General features: G+C 40.7%; 1 protein-coding gene across 2 annotated transcripts in view; it reads right to left on the reverse strand.

Moving 5' to 3' along the window:
• Nucleotides 1-15,312: 15,312 nt before the first annotated feature.
• stac (SH3 and cysteine rich domain) overlaps nucleotides 15,313-19,778 on the reverse strand; it is a 54,580-nt gene continuing 50,114 nt past the window's right edge. For both annotated transcript variants that reach the window (XM_041813013.1, XM_041813012.1), the window contains one exon: nucleotides 15,313-19,674. In XM_041813013.1, coding sequence (XP_041668947.1) covers nucleotides 19,576-19,674 — 99 coding nt within the window. In that variant the 3' untranslated portion in view covers nucleotides 15,313-19,575. The remainder of the gene's footprint in view (nucleotides 19,675-19,778) is intronic.

The following is a 19,778-nucleotide window of genomic DNA, read 5'->3' on the forward strand; positions in this document are numbered from 1 at the left end:
AAGTTTAAAGGCTTAAAGGCTGTGTGAGTGATCTAAGATGATGAAAAGTGAAAGTCTACTTCCTGTTTCTTGGCAAACATAAAACACAGTGGCCACAGCATTAGATGATGTCTTGTATATCTTGGGATGTACCTTGGAAAATTTGTGTGTGAGTCAGTCAAATAAGTTGGACTCCAATCTGACATCATAGGAGTGATGTGACAACTCAAGTTACTTCCTTTAGCCAAATATTGGCACTGCAACTGTGAACTGTTGAGCACAAGTGTACTGAGGCCTAGTCTCTTATCAAGCACATGAAATGTTTCTTCAGATATGGTTATGTATGGCTGAGTAATAACAGCTTTAACTTTTATGGTGAGACATCATGGCAGCTTTTGTTGTTTGTGGCTGTGGTGGGAATTTCTAAAAAAGACAGGAGAATTTAGACACAACAATCAGCAGGAAAAACTCTGGGTTTTATTCACACCTGCAGGAGGACACACCAATCCCCAAACAGTCCTCTTACAACACAGGTCATAAAATAGGTTGTAAAATAACTGACCCCCTCTGGGCCCTAAACCTCTAGGTTGGGGGTCCTCTTCAGCCTCAAGATAAGACCAAACACAAATAGCACATCCATAAATAAGAGGTAGAAGACTGCTCCTTTAGTTAAACTTCCTCAAGAGGTGAAAACCTGGTCAGACATAGTTTTCGATACCCTCAAGACAAGGCAAAGGTTTAGGTTGGGTAAATACAAGGTTACAAGTTTCAAACGTAATTTCCCATTACAGTGGCACAGTGAAGGCCACACCCTCCAGTGAAAAGTCACTGATTTTTGCACAATGCTGAAGCAACAATTTTAGGCATTTCTGACACATATTTAACACGATATCTTCAAAGACCTTACTGTAATGTTTCCTGTCACCACTAGAAGGTGCTGTGATCTTTTCAAACATGTTACCATGAGTCTATCCAGGTAAAGACCTCCTTTCTGTTTTTAAGAAAGAGGGTCAGATTGGATGATGAACTTCCTGTTTTCAAAAAAAATGGCAAATTTGATGGCTTGCTGTGACCGTGCTCTTTGACTCATGAAAAAGGTTTTGATAACTTTTGATCATCAAGGTCTCCTCTAGCTTTTTACCAAAGATGGATGAATCGGACGAGTTCATGCATTTTGGTGTATTAGACCAAAACAATTGATCTCCTGCTAAAGTTAGGACACTGGCCAAAGAAGCTTAAATTTAGATCTTCCCAAGCTGCATTTGCACACAAAGTCTCAGAAACCTGCAACAGACAGGAGGGGGCTTATATTTTGAAATCGCATGAGGAAGCTACTGAGACTATCTGGAACGGGTGTGTTAAAGACCTAGAAAATACAACAGTTTTGCAATGTCTGCCACATCTGAAAATTTGAATGATTTTTAAACATGAGTAGGTACAATGAAAGACAGAAAAGAAAAGAATGGACAACTTTGCAAACTCTTAAGGCCAGCTCAGTGTACGGGATTTTTTTTTATTTCAGGATGGCACTATGGCAGACACTACAAAAAATGAAAAATAAATTGGCCACACAAGTGTGATATCACTGCAGGTTAATGCAACAATTATGACCAAGTACCTCGTACAACTCAACTTTAATAAAACCATAATATCCTTATAAATCCATCCATCCATTTACTATTACTGCGTATCCCCTTAGGGGCGTCAATAAGATTATGATGGAGGACAATAACGAGAAATCTATGTTTGGTCTCAGACTTCACACCGTCTGACGTTGATTCCAGTTCACACGCCTAGTTTCTGTTTCATCTTTAGTAGTCATTTTTTGTCATTGAAGGTTTTGTCAAGAAACCATTCTTCAATTTACGTAACACATTGTCCTCAAATCAAGTATGACTGAAAAAGTCAAGCACTATTCTAGATGCTCAAATTGTTGACTTGGAAAGTGGCAACTCTTGGAAAAGAAAAGGTACCTGCATTTATCACCAGCAAAACTGGAACATAAATAAAAACTTAAGATGACTTCCTTTAAATACTATGAGGCACATTATCTATTTAAATATCAAGCATTACATCTAACCAAAACCTAAAGGACAGACACCATCAGCCAACAATTCTGTGTTTACCATAGCCAATAACTGAATGTTTTGTTTCTTTATCTGCATGTGTTATGGAACATCCTTTTTCTTTTTTAATAGGGTATTTAATAAGGTATTTGTTTGTTGTTGAAGGATATGTACAGGCTGGTTGAATTTTTCTTTTATACAAAACATAACCTGATGTGCCGGACAGACTGCTTCATTTATCAATTGCATAGGATATATTTCACATTCATCTGGGAGACCTCTCATACAAAGTATTTGGGAAGAGCAGGACCTTTAAAAAATATATCGGAAGGTGAGTGAACGAAACTTCTGTCTGCCACATTCATGACAGGCCAATCAGAGCAATAAGAGTAAATGAGGTAGACATACACAGTTCTACAGCTGTACAGGCAATCGCTGAACGGCGGACCATGAAGGTGGCTAAAATTCATGCGAAAGCTCATTGTAAAACGAGCAAAAACATCTTCTCTGCTAAGATAAGCATGTGGCTCTTTGCTCTTGTTTTAATAAAACATACCCATACCCATAAAGTTATCTTTAACATCTCTAACATTAGCTAAAGTTAGCCTAATGCTAGCTCCTAGCTGCGGTGTTCGTTGTCTCACATTGTTTGTTGGGAGTTCATTGGCATTGTTTGTTCTAGTTTTATTCTTTGGTGATCGTACATCATTGTTAGCTGTTGTCCATGGGCCCTAGTTAAACTAACGTTAACTTCTGGAGCTTAGCTTCATTAACTTATCTGTAATAGTCGAGATAAACGTTGGCAAACGTTATGCTGAATGATTCAATGTAAATATACTATAGCACCAAACTAACGGAGAGACACTCTTGGTAAAGATGGTAAAAAGGCCGTTATTTTTTTCTCATATTCTTGGTCAAAAACCTTAACTTCAGTGGTCTTTTGATGCTGATCCTCTATCTTGTGGTCTGAGGTTGTGATGGAAATGAGATGCAGTTTATCACGTTTGTACTGGGACCTGTAAATTTTGGCTTGTAACTGAAGCTTTTTATTGACCTTCTCGACAATAAAATGATTAATATATCCCCCCAATACATAGTTTAGACCCTTTTGGTGACTTCTAGATGATATGTGATCTTTCTGTCTCCAAAAATCATCAATGCCTCCTGTGAAATGTCTCCTACTGTGACAACTGCAATAGCGTCTGTCACTGAATGTTCATTGTTTGTCCGAGTAAGTGGAGGGGGCGTGGCTTAGCCACAGGTCAATTTGAGATCAAGGGGCAGGCTAATAGCACGAGCACTTTCATGCTTTCATCCATTCAGGTTGTAGCATTTTCTTAAATCTGAGACGATCATCTTCCTCGTGAGTGGATGTGGCTTCAGCTCATTTGACCCACATGCCCACACCATCCTAGAGCAGATTTTACTGCTTAAAGTGTAAGTGAACCCCCAGCTCAAAGCTAACTCCGCCCACTTCAGGATTTCAAAAAATGCACAGAAAGTGGGCAGTTTGGTTCTGAGAAGAGGGAGGGGAAACAGATGTTTTTAGTTGTTTTTCTTTTTCAAAGGACGGGTTTCCCAAATGAAGCGGAAGTGACATAACGTTGGATGGGTAAGCCCATTTCCGTGTTTCTCACTGGCGAACAAATCCATTTGGCGTACCAGGTTAGGAGTGACAGTGACTTGCATTCTGATTTTATTTACATCGACACAGTGTCCCAACTTTTTGGGAACTTGGGCTGTAAACATTTCTCTTAGCAGCTAGAAAATACTGTCCTTCATAATAAGGGAATTCTACTTTTATTGGAAAGGACAAATGATTGTTAAAATGTTAAACTTATGTTCTTGAATCTTCGGCTTATAAATGAAGAAGCCCTCATCTCTACTCAACACCTCCTTAAAAACACATTTTCCACCTTCCCCTGTTTGTTTGGTCTCTGCAGCTGCTGGTGGCTTTGGACACCTTGAAGGGTCTTGGTGTTATTCATGGTGACATCAAACCTGATAACATCACGTTGGTTGCCCATCACAACCAACCCAATAAAATCAAATTAATTGACTTTGGCATTGCTGTGAAAGCTTTAGAAGCCGTGCCTTGGCAGGAGATACAGCCAATCGGATATAGGTTTGTTACCATGTAGACATGCCACACAGCTTGACTTTGGTTTTTTAAAGCTCCTCTGCATATTTTACCTTCTTTGTCTTCTGTCTCTCCTCCTCAGAGCTCCAGAAGTCGCCCTGGGCCTGCCTTCCAATGAGGCTGCAGATGTCTGGGTTGGATGTGTACTAGCCTTCCTGTACCTCAGAAATAACCCGTTTCCAGTGCACTGTGAATACCAAATGGTAAGTCATTGACCTTAGATGTAGTGGTCACTTTATGCAGAATAGTCCTCTGATGTGATTGTGTTGACTTTGTGTGCAGATGAAGTGCCTGGAGGAGGTTTTTGGTCAACCTGATGACAGCCAGCTTCTTGTAGCGATTTTCACCAAGAAGTTCTTCTGTGAGGATGAAGAGGATCCTCTAACATGGAGGCTGCTGGTACAGTATTTTCTTGTTTGTTTGACAAATCTAAGTCCTTAGACGATTTGGTTCTGATTGATGTTTTCTTTACTCAGACTCCAGAAGAATTTGAAATTATCAATGAGGTGAAGCCAAAGCAGAGAGGCAGAAACGTCAATCTGCCTAACTCTCTGCTGAATGTGCGTACTCTCTGAGCTTAGACACTAAAACATGGAGCAGCATTACACCCTGACAGCACATGAGCATCACATATTTATTTTTGTATTTAATTTGTAATTCCTCTACATTGGAAGCAAAGTTAACCAGAGTCAAATTCCTTGTTGCATAAGCATACTTGGCTGATTCTGATGACTTACTAACATCAACTGAAGTGACTATTTCATTGAAATCCAATTTTTAAAAACAACGGACTCTGATCTGTTTCCCATTTCAGATTTACCTTTAAGGCAGTCCAGCTGAATTAGAAGACAGTAAGGCTTTTGTTGACTTCCTGAAAAAGCTGCTGCATCCTGATGGGGAGATGAGAATCTCTCCACGTGAGGCTTTGAGGCACCCATAGGTTATGATATCTCACTTTGGCCAGAACCAAGACAGCAGAGCATAGGAAGTGAAACTCACTCCACTGCATGATGTGTGAAAACAGTTGGCATAATATATTAGTCAGATTTAAATCAGACTTTCATACAAACATGTAAATGACAATCACTGAGACTGCACCAAGTCATTCTCAAACATGCTTTGATTTATAGTTAGGGGCTGGTACTTGTGCATGAATAAACCCCAACTACTTATTGAGCAGCAATAATGAATTAAGCAATGATGCTAGAGTTATAGCAGACACTTTTGCACTGTTGAGATGCACTGCAGAAAAGAAAATCTTTGCAACTTTTCAAAGTCTGAAATATGTATTTGCACATATATTTCTTAAATACAAGCAGTGAGTATACATCAATTTAGAAAAAAAACAATAAGTAGATTTCTTTTGCTGCATTAGCAGAATTTTTATAAATCTATTACAACCAATCCAGGCCTTTATCATTGTAGTTAAACATTAGCGACACCTTGAATTCCTCAAAGCGCACCGTTTCAGACCCACTGTATTAGACGACATGTTCCTGGATGGACTGATTAATTGATGGTCATCATTCTTCTTTCAGTCTGAAGGATTCCCAAACTTCAATGAGAGTCTGCATCTCAGAGGAACCAACAGACACGGTAAGAACCTCTGTGGCCTCCCATCCTGAGAGAGCACCATCCCCTGGATGCTGTACCAACAATGACCACAATTCTGACGATGAGTTGGGCAAAGGAGATGAAGAAACATTAGCCTGTGTGGATAGGCCAACTTCAGAGGCATCCTCCAATCATCCAGCTACTCAGTCTCCTGATGAGGGTGTTTGTTCCCTCTCCAGTGATGATGACGAGTCCTCTGAGGGAGAAATAAACCCTGTTACCCACCTTGGAGACACAGAAGTGTGGTCCTCTGGTCCTCTGATGAGGATCTGAAACGCCCTCTCAGAAAGAGGCCATCAAGTTTCGTGTTCTTCTAACACAACTCAACAAGAAGATGCATTATCTTTAAATGAAGGAATATCTTCAGATGAAGATCTTTCTACACTCTTTAGTCAAGATACAGTTTCCTTGACTTCTATCAGAACACCACCAAGAGGGGACATCATTTATGAATCTGAAGATTCAGGATCCTCTTCCTCTGGTGGAGATTATTCTAAAAACTCCACAGACTCAGTGTCAGCCTCCCCTGGTCGGGGTAGAAAATACTGCATCCGAGGTTTCTTCAAGGGTATTGCTAATACCTTTTGCTGCTGCTTCCACACCAAGGACTGAAAACTTTTTATAAACAACTGTCTCTTTTTTTTCTGTACTTTAAAAATGAACAATAATGGGCGCGCAGATGGCCGAGTGGTTTAAGGCGATACCCATGTACGCCAATGGCCCGGGTTTGAATCCGTTCTGTGGCCCTTTACCACATGTCACTCCTCACTCTCCTCCCTGTTTCCAAGTCTATCCACTGTCCTTCCTCTATCTAATAGATAAGGAGCCCCTTAAGGGGCGTGGGAGAGAAAAATAAAAATGAGAGAAAAACTAAAAGTGATGATGGATTTCTTTTTTTTTTTTTTAAATATGATGGTGGGGATTTTTTTTTTAATTAATTAAAAAAAAAATTGAAACAGTTTGTGCAAAAGCAGATTGAAATCATAGACATAATATGTACGGTGATTGAGGGTTTTTGTAAATGTGATGATCCTCTGCTGAGTTGTTCTGGCGGAAAGGCTGCATCTGTGAATATCTTTATAACTTTACCTAAGTTTGAAATTGGCCTTGAATGAAAAGATATTAAATCCGTGGTTAAGCGCAGGCATGCTTTCCATATTAGCGAAAGGCAGTTGAATAGATTTTTGGTTTTGTGTCTCTCGTCGTAACACTTGGATCTGGTGGACCTGGTCAAATTCATTAGCAACCAGTTGTAATCCTCTGGACAGCTGCAGGGGTACAGATGAGTGTGTGCCGAATGTTGTGTAGGTATTAAGCCATTTGACCTTCCTTGAAAAGCCACCAATGCTCCCATTGATACATATTCCATAAGGCTTCAGTTTATCGTATGATTCCAAGTGCCAGATGAAGTGAGCTCTTTTTACAAAGTAGTTTTGTCTTCTTAAATGGCTCACTTGTCTTAATAATAAATGCCCTCTGGATCCATCTATTTCAAACCCATTTACTTACTCAGAGACCATCCAGCATCATGAAGTGCTTTAATGCAGACTCTTTCATTTTTGAGTGAGCTCTCCACATTTTACCATTTTGAACAGGAATGAGGAATTTCAAACTGAATTCACCTTTTTATACCCAAATTTGAGCCGGCTCACTGGGCTTGTTTGAGAAGTCAGAAATTACTGAAGCATAACATTCAACCACTAAAACTCATTTTTCTATTCAGGAATGCAAGTAAATAACTATAATTTGACATATTAATCAAGAAATAATAATGTTCTTTACCATTTTTTCAGGTTTTTTTGTGAATCAGTAAATTTGAAAATTCATGGATAACAATAAAAATCATATTTTACCATTAAAAATATCACTTGGGTTAAAGAGCTTCTACATATTGGTGTATTAACCCTTGCAGAAACATAAAAAACAATTCTGGTTATTACCGATGCTGTTAATTTAGGGCAGCTGTGGCATAAACCTTACTTTGGGTGGTGGTCTAATAAATTTGTTAAGCACTGTATGTACATATATATATATATATATATATATATATATATATATATATATATATATTGTTGTCCACTGGCGTGTTTCTGTATTTGAGCAGACTGAGATATGGATCCTTCCTGTCCACATGAGCTTTGTCCATTAATGCCTTCGCTGTTTGCACCATCTTTTCAGCTAGGCCATTACTCTGGGGGTAATAGGGACTTGATGTAATGTGCTTGAACTCCCAGGTTTTGGCAAATGACTCAAACTCAGCTGATGCATACTGAGGCCCGTTGTCTAATATGACTGTTTCTGCAATGCCATGTCTTGCGAATACAGCCTTCAGTTTCTTTATTACTGCTGCTGCTGCAGTGCTGTGCAGTCTGTCCAATTCAAAGAAACGGCTGTAGTAGTCGACGGTGACCAGGTAATTTCCCCCGTTCCAGGTGAATATGTCAGAACCCACTACTTGCCACGGCCTGTCTGGGATGCGGTGGGGTATCACGGGCTCTTTGGTGTTTGATGGACGGCGCTCCTGACATGTGGGGCAGCGTCCGACGATGTCCTCTATGTTCTTGGACATCCCTGGCCAGAACATAATGTCGCAAGCTCTCTGTTTGCTCTTTTCAATGCCCATGTGTCCTGAATGGATTTTTTCGAGCATTTTCCTTCTGAGACTGCTTGGGATAATTATCTTCTCTCCTTTGAAGAGGATTTCTGATAGCTCGTCTCTGTGGTTCCAAAATTCACACACGCTCTGAGGACAGTGTACTCTCCTTTCAGGCCACCCGTCCTGAATGATTTTTCTCAACTTTACGAGCTGCTTATCTGTCTCAGTCTCAATCTGAATTTCTCTCAGTCTAGTGTCACTCATTGGGATGCTGCTGCACACAGTGTGTATTTACATATTCAGTCCCTCACTGATGTTGGTGTCCTGAGAGGTGAGTGACTTCCTTGAGAGTGTGTCAGTGACAGGTATTTCTTTACCTGGGCGGTGAGTAATGGTGAAGTCATATTTCTGCAGCTGGAGGATCATTCTCTGTAGCCTTGGCGGGGCTGCAGCTAGTGGCTTCTTCATGATGGACTCCAGGGGTTTGTGGTCGGATTCCACATGGACGTGTCGGCCATATGCATACTGATGGAAGCGTTTGAAGCCAAACAGGATAGCATACATCTCCTTCTCGATCTGTGCATAGTTAATCTAGTGGTCTGTGAGAGATTTGGATGCGTAGCTTATGGGCCTTCCTGCCTGCAGCAGAACGGCTCCAAGTCCATGTTTTGAGGCATCCACCTGTAGGCGGAGTTCTTTATCCGGGTTGAAGTACGCGAGAACTGGTCCTGGATCTCTGGTGATGACTTCTTTCATTTTTTGAAAAGCAGCATCATGCTGTTTGTCCCACAAGAACTCATTTGACTGCTTCAACAGCTGGCGCAGGGGTGCGTTGATCTCAGAGAGGCTGGGGGCGAACTTAGCAAGGTAGTTAACCATGCCTAACACAGTCTCTAGTTCTGCACAGCTCTTTGGTGGCTCCATCATTTTTATGGCAGAGACCTTGGCTGGGTCTGGTTTGATGCCATCTGCTGAGAGGCGATGTCCAAAGTAGCTGACCTCTGTAGCTCCTATGGTGCTCTTCTCTGGGTTCAGCTGGACTCCTTTTTCACGTGATCGCTGTAACATGGCGCGTAAGTTCTTGTCATGTTCCTCTCTGGTTGTGCCATATATAAGGATGTCATCTACAATTGCAACCACTCCATTGAGACCCTGATATGTCTCGTCGATTTTCCGTTGAAACTCATCCTGGGCAGAAATGATGCCAAATGGCAGGCGCAGAAAGCGGTAGCATCCAAATGGCGTGTTGAATGTCATGAGCTTTGAAGATTCCTCTGTCAGCTTGATTGCCCAGTATCCAGAACATCCAGTACGCTGAAGTAACGTGCACCTGCCAGCCTGGCAGTGATGTCCTCTAATGTTGGCAGAGGGTAATGGGGACGCTTGATTGCCTTATTGAGGTCTTTGGGGTCCAGGCAGACCCTGAGCCTGCCCATGTGCGCCTTCTTGACCACCACCAGCGCGTTAACCCACTCTGACGGCTCTGATACTTTGGCGATGAGAGCGGAGAGCATGGGGTATCCGTCTTGGTGGGCACACCACTGGTGTTGCAGCTGGATCGAGGTGGATGTTGCATTCTCCTGGAAATAGTCCTATTCCTTTGAAAATGTCTCCATATTCTGACATGACGTTCTCTTTGTACACAGTTGCATTAACTGAAAGTACAAGTTTGATCAGGTCCAAATCCAGGCATGCCTTTAATCCAAGCACTGGTGGGGCTTGAGTATCTACTGTGTGGAAGTCCAATATGATGCTGAGGTCTTTGAACTTGCACTCAAGAGAGCATGTGCTTTTCACTGACAATTGTTGTCCCCCATAGCCAGTCAGTCTTAATGTGGTGGGCTGCAGTTTGTCTTTCTGCTTCAGGCTGTGGTATTCGCTCAGGGGGATTACGTTCACCTGAGCACCAGTGTCCAATTTAAATCTCAACATTGTGCTCTGCTTTGGCATTTCAATGTCAGCATATGCTTTCCCACTGTCTGAAGCATGTCCTTTCTGTGTCACTGCATCAATAAATAGCTTATCTGACTCTCTGTCTGACGCCTGTTCCTTATCCACCACATGTATGGTTTTCCTTTTTGCATACTCTGGCAAAATGATTACATTTCCCGCATTTAGAGCATTGTTTACCTCTTGCTGGGCAGTTCTCCTTTTCTCTGTGTGCTTTATTTCCGCAGTAGCCGCAGTTTTTAGTGTGCCTCCGGTCCGTGTCACTGGTCCTGATGCTCCCCTGTGCTCTGTCATGTTTGGGGCTTACCGCGGCTGCGGGGCTCTTTGCTGCGTGCCACCGCACTGCATGCACAGCCTGCTCGCGGGGGCCGTTTGATGTGCCGCCACTGATGGTCCTCATCTGCGCTTGGGACAGTTCATGTGCTCTGGCAATGTCCACAGCTTTGTCCAGTGTCAGCTCCGAACCAACATTCAGAAGTTTTTTCCCTCACTTTGGCTGAGTATCCCAAACACAATGCGGTCTTGGACCATCTCCTCCTCATTGGCATATGCACAATCTTTCACAAGCAGCTTCAGCTCGGTGACGAACTGTTACAGTGTCTCGTTGTTGCCCTGTATTTTCTCATGAAACTTGTATCTTGCAAATATCGTGTTTTTCTTTGGCATCACATATTCCTCAAAGCGGTCGTGGTAAGTTTTTAACTTTTTCGCATTGTCCGCGGTGAGAGTCCATGTGTTAAAAATGTCTTTCCCTTTCTCTCCTATCCATAGCAGCAGGTAACTGCATTTCTGCTCTTCGCTTCTACTGCTGAGCGGGCTGGAGAACATGAGCTCCACATGGTGCTTAATTTTTTCCACTCACCCAGCAGGTTGGGCGACTCCCAATTTATATTCGGCGAGGGCACTCCAGCGATATCCATATCGTTTTTATTCTGACACCATGTCTTGTTTCCTCAGTGACGAGAAAGGATACCAGGACAAAGACTTTATGAGCTGCTAAAACTTTTATTGCATGTAGGAACTCCACTTTTCATACAGAGACAGCCCGCTCCCTCATTATTCATTCTTCTTCTACTGTTTACTTTCCAAGGACCCCTAGTGCCAACCATAGACTGTAGAAAGAATTGGACAAACCACATGTGACGTTTATCGTCTGCTTGCAATAGGCGGAGTAAAATGGCTTTTGAAGCCAATCCATGGATGCTTCCATACTGAAATCGCGGTCTCTACTGAAGTTTGGATCAACTTAACGGCCCGCCCACTAAGCGCGACTTTCTGTCAGCCTGCTAGCTAGCATACCAGTTGACAGGAACGGAGCCTCTGCCTGCCGAGCTATCTGTCAATCAAATGAGACGCGCCAATCACCGTGAAGTGAGGTTTATCCTAAATATAATTCAAACGATCGTGGTACAGAAAAATTCACCCCCCGTACAGTGAGAGCACAATAAGACTAGCTAATGAGACACATTTGGTGTTTTGAACCAGGCTGTAAGCCAGTTTATTTTGTGTGTCAAAACCGGCTGTTTTACATGTGTGCAGACAGAACTTCCGGTTTTCCTGCAGCCAGCTCCAAGTGGACACTCGCGGTATAGCAATTTTTTGCACTTCCGCATTGGCTTCATTTTTTAGGACCTGAGGTTGCCGCTTGGTCCCAACAACGCCTACATAGGTGGCCTTCACATTGCCTGACCTAAATACTTGTTTGTAATGTCACATACAGATATTACAGTTCTCACAGTTTCATCAGTGCTGTATTCACAAGTTTTCCCCCCAACAGCACATAATTTACCACAACAACAACAGTGCTTGATCCATACATATTTCTGAAACTACACTTCAAAGCAATCTTGCTATCAGCTCATGAGCATTTCTGAACACGATGTAGTTCATGTCTTTTATGCTGTACAGGGCCTTTTGTTAGGCTTTAAACCATCCTAAGAAATTTTCAAGGCAATAAGATGCAGTAAGTATTCAGAAAAAATAAACCGAAATAATAAATGTGTGCATGTGCAGGAAAAGAAATCTGCAGATGCATGCAGTATCATGAATTTTTGAGCAAAGAACCGTTGAACCTCTTTAAGGCTGATGTTAAATGTTGCCAGATTGCAAACCTAGGTGTCATGTTTCTTCTGGGCTCTTGGCATCTTAGCTATCATAACTTTCTGAGGCAACATCTCCTTTTTCTAGTGCTGCTTTTGCTTAAATTTTACAAGGAGGGTGGTGGGACAAATTCCAGATAAAGTTGGGTTATTGTGGAATCAGTATGAATACTTTAAGGAGTAATGATAGCACAGCTTCATAACATCACTCGTGCAAAAACACCTTCTTAAAAGGACGAAAGCCTGTCCTTTGGTTTGGCAAGTTTCTATCTCGACAACCTCTATGGGGATTGGGGAAGCTATAAAAATCTAACCTATTGTACAAATATGATTAATTCTGACTCCCTTGAATAAGATGACGTTGGACAAAAGCCAGCACATCTCTCCAAATGGCTGACAACAAATATTTAAGAGACTGTGTCCACTTTTGAAAGTCAAGGGCTGTTTCTAGAAACCCTATCTGGTTTAACTTACCGCAAAGACCTCAACCAAGCAGAAATTCAGTCACACTCCACCTAAAAAAGGGCTTCATGTGCAAAAAATAGCCATTTCACGAATGTAGAGCTTGTTCGTAGGTGTTAACTTCACCCACTTCCGTTTGAGTTTACATGCACTTGAACAGTTGTACTTAAACTAATTAAAACAATGAGAGGTGCAACATGCCCCTGACAAACGGGCCATTAAAGATTTTTAATGTTGCATCTTCAGATCTGTACATGAGTAAATAGAAATAAATGTGTTTATTTTCTTTGCAGTTTCTTGCAGGCTTAGCTGTTGAGAACTGAGAGCCCCACAAACAACTTCACAACCACTGTTTCCTTCCTGTTTCCAACTGAAACCATTTTTAACACTCATTGTTCATGTGTCCACTCTTAACACACTAAAATCTTTTTTGCCAGACATAGAATATTAAAAGTGGAAGGTGGCTCTTAAAGAAGCTCTAAGCATTGTGTTATCTCTGTGTCACAAGTAAATATTAATCTACTATAACGTAAGAGCAATATAAAAAAGTTGAATAAGTAGATAGGTATCGACTCTGCTATTATCTAATATGAAAAAACCCCTCGAGCATCTTATCAAGAACAAAACAACATTAAGACTGTTAAAAATGTTTCCAGCTGCTGCACAGTCTTGGGTCTTCTTTTTCTTATTTTGTCTATTATTATGCTCCAAATATTATCTATTGGTGAAAGTTCTGGACTGGAGGTAGGCAAGTTCAGCACCCGAACTCTTCTACTGTGAAGCCATGCTGTTGTGATGGATGCGGTATGTTTTTTCATATTGTCTTGCAGAAATATGCAAGGCCTTCCGTGAAAGAAACGTCTTGATGGGAACACATGTTGCTCTAAAACCTCTATCTACTTTCCGGCATTGATGTGCAAAATAAAAACAGTTTCAGATATTGATTCAGCTGACCACAGAACAGTTTTCCTTCTTGCCTCGGTTCATTTTAAATGAGTCTTGGCCCAGAGAAAATGTTGGGGTTTCTAGATCCTGTTCAGATATGGCTTCTTCTTTGTATGATACAGCTTTAACTTGCATTTGTGAATGGTATGGCCCACTGTGTTAGCAGACAGTGATTTCTGGAAGTGTCCGGGAGTAATTTCCATTACAGAATCATGCCTGCTTTAATGCAGTGCCGCCTGAGGGCCCAAAGATCACAAGCACCCACCTCTGACCTTCGACCTTGCCCCTTGCACACAGATTTTCTGAATCTTTTGATGATGTTCTGTACTATAGATTGTGGGATATTCAGTCTTACAAATTTATGCTGGGGAACATTTTTCTCACAATTTTTAGACACAGTGTTTTTTTTTTTTTCAAAGATTGGTGAACTTATGCCCATCTTTACTTACAAGAGACTCTGCCTCTCTAAATGCTCCTTTCATACCCATTTTTTTGTTTGTTACAACACTTTTTATGTTTTCTTGGTTTTGTTTTCTTATAAGCCATTTACAGGTTTCCTCTGCACCTGAAACGTTTTTTTATGTGCCAAGTATTGATATTACAGATCATTACAGTTCATTAGTTTCCCCCAGCAGTGCTGGGTTTCAGCAGCTTTTAAATATTTGTTCTGAGTATGGGCTAAAATGAGATGTTCAATTTAATGCCAAAAAGAGCAATTATTACTTTTTGTTTTTTAATCAAGTTGAAATGATGATCTCCTATCCAGGGACAACTGATTTTGTGGGAAATGTCGCCATGTTTCACGCTATTCCTCAGTAGCTGCTACGTCACGTGTTTTGTTGCTCTGATTGGCTCGTAGAGTTGTGACAAACAGAACGTTCACCCAGTCTGAGTTTTTTTCAAAGCCTCTGCCTTTTCCCAAACGTTTCCTACTGAAGCTTTCCCAGATGGATGTGTGAAACACATCCATCTGGCGTGTCAGGTTACATAAAACCACCCGAACTAAAAATGGTTTAAGCAGTTTTCAAACTGAATTTGAACAGCTGACAAACTGTGCTGATCATACTTTCAGTGCAGTACTGATTTGCTATCAAAAGTTTCTTTCTGCATAAGAAGGCATCCTAAATGAAATAAAATCTGATCAAATGTAACATTTTTATCTGCTCCCTTGACCAGAGGCTGGTGCACACTGAGACAATAAAAAGTTGGTGGTGTAGCTCTAACAAACCAACAGATGGTGCTAGAGTCAAATAACTGAGGCTAGCTGACTCCCTGCAGTGGCCCTGAGTCTTATTAAAAGCAAGTTGGCCTGTATGACTCGCAACTAATCTTTCTCTTTTGAAAGGAAGGAGATATTAAAGAGACAGGACATAAAAAATCTCATGATACACTTCTATTGTGATAAAGAAGAACTTTTAATCTTGTACAGTATATACAGTATGTACAATATAGGATTCTTGGATGTTGGACAAAGCTTAGATTCAGTGCAGAGCGACCTTAAAAAGATAAAACACATCTATTTTAAGGAATATCTTTCTATAATGCACTTACCTAGAATCTGAGTGAGAGCTGCTGTTCAGACTGAGCTGAGAAAAGAGGAAAACTACAGGAGTGACCACCCATAAAGTTTATACGCAGACATTAAATTGTGTGTACAGTATGTTCCACTGTTTTTAACCATGTGATCACAACATCAGATTACAAGAGCTCATTCAACCATTCATTCTCTGATCACATCATTTTTGGTCCTAAATGTTTGAGGACAACAACAAAGGAGATCAATCAAATAAATCAATAAAAAAAAATCTTTATAGGTAAGTCTAACAGATTCTACATGTAACATGGAAACTTAAATATGGTAGATAAGTTTGCATCCATTGAGACAGATCTTAAAAGTAACTGATTCTAATTATGATGAGAAAAGAAAATGTGCAGAACCATCTTCATTAGGTTTAATCCCTGACTGCAATAGACTCTCTTTAACCCAGGGAGGATTAGGATATTTCTGGAGGACCAATGAGAATTTCTGAGGCCTTTGATCATGTCACACTCCTCTAAAAATACTCCCCCAGGTTTCTTTTCTGCACCTGATGAGCTTTTTCACTTGTGTTTTGCTTCTGTCATCAATTTAAAACAAAACACTAAAGCAGGGGTGTCAAACTCATATTGGGTGGGGGTCCAAAATTGCTCAAATAACACCTCTTGAGGGCAGAAATTTTTTCTTTAAGCAACATCAACATGACCAAACACTGAAATATATATATATATATATATATTTATATAGGCTGCTTGATTATTTATGTCTTGAAACTATCGTTTGTTAGATACAGTGTCTATCAAAGTATTTACCCCTGTGGAAATTTCCCCCTTTTATTAATTTTATAAATCAGTCATGGTCAATAGTTGGCTTTACTGACAAAAAAAATGACTGATAAATGACTGACCTAATCCAACAGAGGTAAAGCCAATTGCTGCTCGCCGTCTCACAGTTAGTGAAATGGGGATCACATGAGTGTGGTGAATGTGTCTCAAGTGATTGTAGTATGACGACACCTGGGTCTGGAAGGTCCAGTCACTGGTAAATCATTATTCCTGGCTACCATTACAACATGAAGACAAAAGAACACTCCAAGCTACTCAGAGCAAGGTTAAGAAAAGTATAAGTCGTGGATGAATTTTAAAAAATCCAAGGCACAATTCATAATATATTGGTGAAATTCTAAGTTAGAAATATTTCAATTAGTAAATATTTGATTAATATTTTGCAAAATTTTACTTCATTTCCCCAAAGCATATTTTGGGCCTGATGAGACCTGCTGGCCCCAGGCTTTAAGTTTGACAGCTGTGCTCTAGAGCTTGATTTTTTGTTCTTGTTTTTTATAAAGGAAACCAGCATAGTCAGACAAGTTCATCTTACTGGATAAATATTTGTATCTCATGTATATTAAACAAATAACTCACTAGATATCTCCATTTTAAGTACATTTGAGCTCATAAACTCACCAGGAGGCTACTGTGTTTTGGTCCTCACTGGTAGTGTGACATAATCTGGCCACAGTGCTTCTCCACCTGTATTTCTGTGCTGGGCCGTTTCAGACTGGCAGCATGAGAGCTGCGTCTCACACTGGGAGTTTGGAGACTTGAGGTCTTGCCTGTTTTTCTCGGCACACCTCAGGTGGTTATAGGTCAGAGCAGTACAACGTCACGTCTCGCTGTCCAATGTGACTGCACTCCCATTCGGGGGGAAACAAACCCTCACATCTAATGGTGGTGGGCTAGAAAACTTCAGTAAAAGCCATTTTGTTGCGTTTTGTGCCTTAAACAATCAAAAAGCCACAATTTAAGGCATGTTTCCTTATTCTCAAATGATGACAGAGTGTCAAAGATAGTTCTGTGACTTTTTGCTGAAACTAGAGAGGGCTAAAGTGGGCAAATGTTGGACCGTAACTGTGTTCTTAATGACTTTAAACTATCGATCGCTCTGTGACAGCAGGAGCTTTATTCTGTCTGCCTGTTAACAACTTTTTCACACATTCCCTAACTTATTAACCACATTACGTGTTAAAATCCAACACAAAGAAGGTATGTGATGTTGGTTTATGATATCTCCAGTCACAAGATGGGACTGTTTGTCCAGTATGATGGAGAGAGACTGAACACACCCTCATGTACATCTATAATTTTATTTATTTCATAGAAGTATTTTTTCATAAATACCAACATTATATGTTTATCTCACTGGATTTTTGCTCCCAATAACTGCGTAACCGTACGGTTTTCATATTCTAAGCTTTTAAATCCCTAATGACCCAAACTTTCCCACTGACTATCGTTCGTTTTAAGGAATGTTTTCCCCCAGAAGGGGGCGGGGCCAGTATCGTTTGGGCAAAGTACCCGGATGGGTTGTTCTGGTGGCTCAGCCAAAATAGACACGAAACTTATAAAGAGGGCGCCATATCTTCATTGTTGTAGCAAATATGTACTTTCACATTGGTAGAATTTGTTTGCAATCTGATTTTTGATAACCCTGACGAAGGCCACAAGCTAAAATGCTTGCTGTTCTCTAAATTTCTACTACTTCTACTTCTACTGGAAGCTTTCAAAATGTCACAGGAAAGATAAACACAGTATGAGTGCACTTCTGGTTTGTGCTTTTAAAAGTAAAAGCTTGTTTTAGCATTTATATGGGGAAACTACCTTTGTTTTTATAATGTGTTTTTGTTTTGAAAAGCCCCTGGCACGGTTCCACTATAAACTGGATCAAGTTACTTGTTGAGAGGTTTATCACAGTAAAACTTATGAAGAATCACAGGGCTTTGTCAGCTGGGAGACACAGCCAGCACGCAGCACATTCACACCAGGTATGAAAGCTATGATGGTTTATACCGGAGCGGACACGTACAGCAGCTGCATAAATTGTACGGGCCAGGGAGCGCTGTGGCGCTGAGTTAAAATCCACCTTAAAATGCAGATATCTAGTAAGTGTTTTTGTTCAGTAAATATTTAAGAAATATCTATCCAATCAGATGAATTTGTCTGGTCATGCCAGGTTCCTTTCAAGTAGATTTGAAGGAGATTTGTGGCCTCAAAGATTGCAGCTTTTCCTGTTCAACTCTCATTAAGAATTCCAGAAACCTTTAGCAACATCAGTGCTATTTTTATTTATTGCTAACTTCTCTGCATTGAAATAAAAGTAAAACAAGATGTTAGGATAAACTTACCAAGGAAGCATGTCATTGTATGTACTGAGACATATATTAAAACACTGTGCAGTTTATTTTTTGCAAATGCCAAGGTCAGACTAGACAATCTTTTTTATCTCTTCTAAGGATTACTGTGTTAGATTAGGCAATCAAGGAGTCTTAAATTCGTGCTATGACTTGACATGACAGTCGTATCCAGCCAATCACCACACATGATTTGATGATGTTTGGAAGGAAGAGGAGCTGGGCCAGACCACCCCCATACGGTACTCTACTCTGTTCTTTGTCTGCTTCTTACTTGGTGCCATTTGTCTTTCTTTTTTGATCGGTCTGTGTTGTCATAGTCCTTCTACAACACATCATAAATACAGAGTTGTTGTTGCCAAAGCTCAACAAACTATTCCTGTCTTATATTTCCATCTTATTGCACGGACTTCCTTATTCTTCTTTCTCCTTGCCATTTGGTTTGTTTATATTTGTGACTTTTTCACATGCAGCGTGCTCTGTTCTTTTATCGGTCAACTTCACTGATGAGACAGAACAAATCATAGAAAGTAGACAGGAAAACCAACCATGCTAGACTTTCTGTTGGGAGGTCATGAGGCGTCTCAGATGTGGCCTTGATTGAAGACAAAATTATCAATTTTCAAAGCAGATGGGTCCTTAAACCTTACAAATGCCAAATCAGAGTCTAATCTTGCTTACAACTATTAGTCTGACCTTGATCAGCCAGCAGAATTACTCGTTTAAAAAAAGGCTGTATGAGACTAAAACTAAAAAGGAGAACGTGAACACAATCAGCTGAAGTTGAAAAAAAAAACAAATATCTGTCAGTCTGTCGTCTCAGCATCTCTCTGTATCAAGAGCTGTGAGGCAGAGACTCTGACCAGCAGCAAAGTATCACAGTAAAGTCCAAACTGTTTCGTAGGTTCACTTTCGTCCACGTCTGACCTCCAGGTAGCTTTTCCTTCCTCCACTCTGCCTTCCTCTCTCTCCATCTCTATTAATTCTTCAGTTTGTCTCAGATGATCTCCAGAACGTCACAAGGTACAAACCCTCTTTTCTTCCCGCTCGCCACTTTGATGAAGCCGCCGCGTTCGCCCTCACTGCCCACACAAATCTGAGGAGGCAAAGAAAAATGTCACTTTAAGGTGAAAAAGCAACAGAAGGAAAGATAGCTGACCACAAAGTGAGATTAGAGGGCATTCCTGGTCTGTTGAACCT

Source organism: Cheilinus undulatus, linkage group 18 (genome assembly GCF_018320785.1).
Source record: "Cheilinus undulatus linkage group 18, ASM1832078v1, whole genome shotgun sequence".
Lineage (NCBI taxonomy): Eukaryota > Metazoa > Chordata > Actinopteri > Labriformes > Labridae > Cheilinus > Cheilinus undulatus.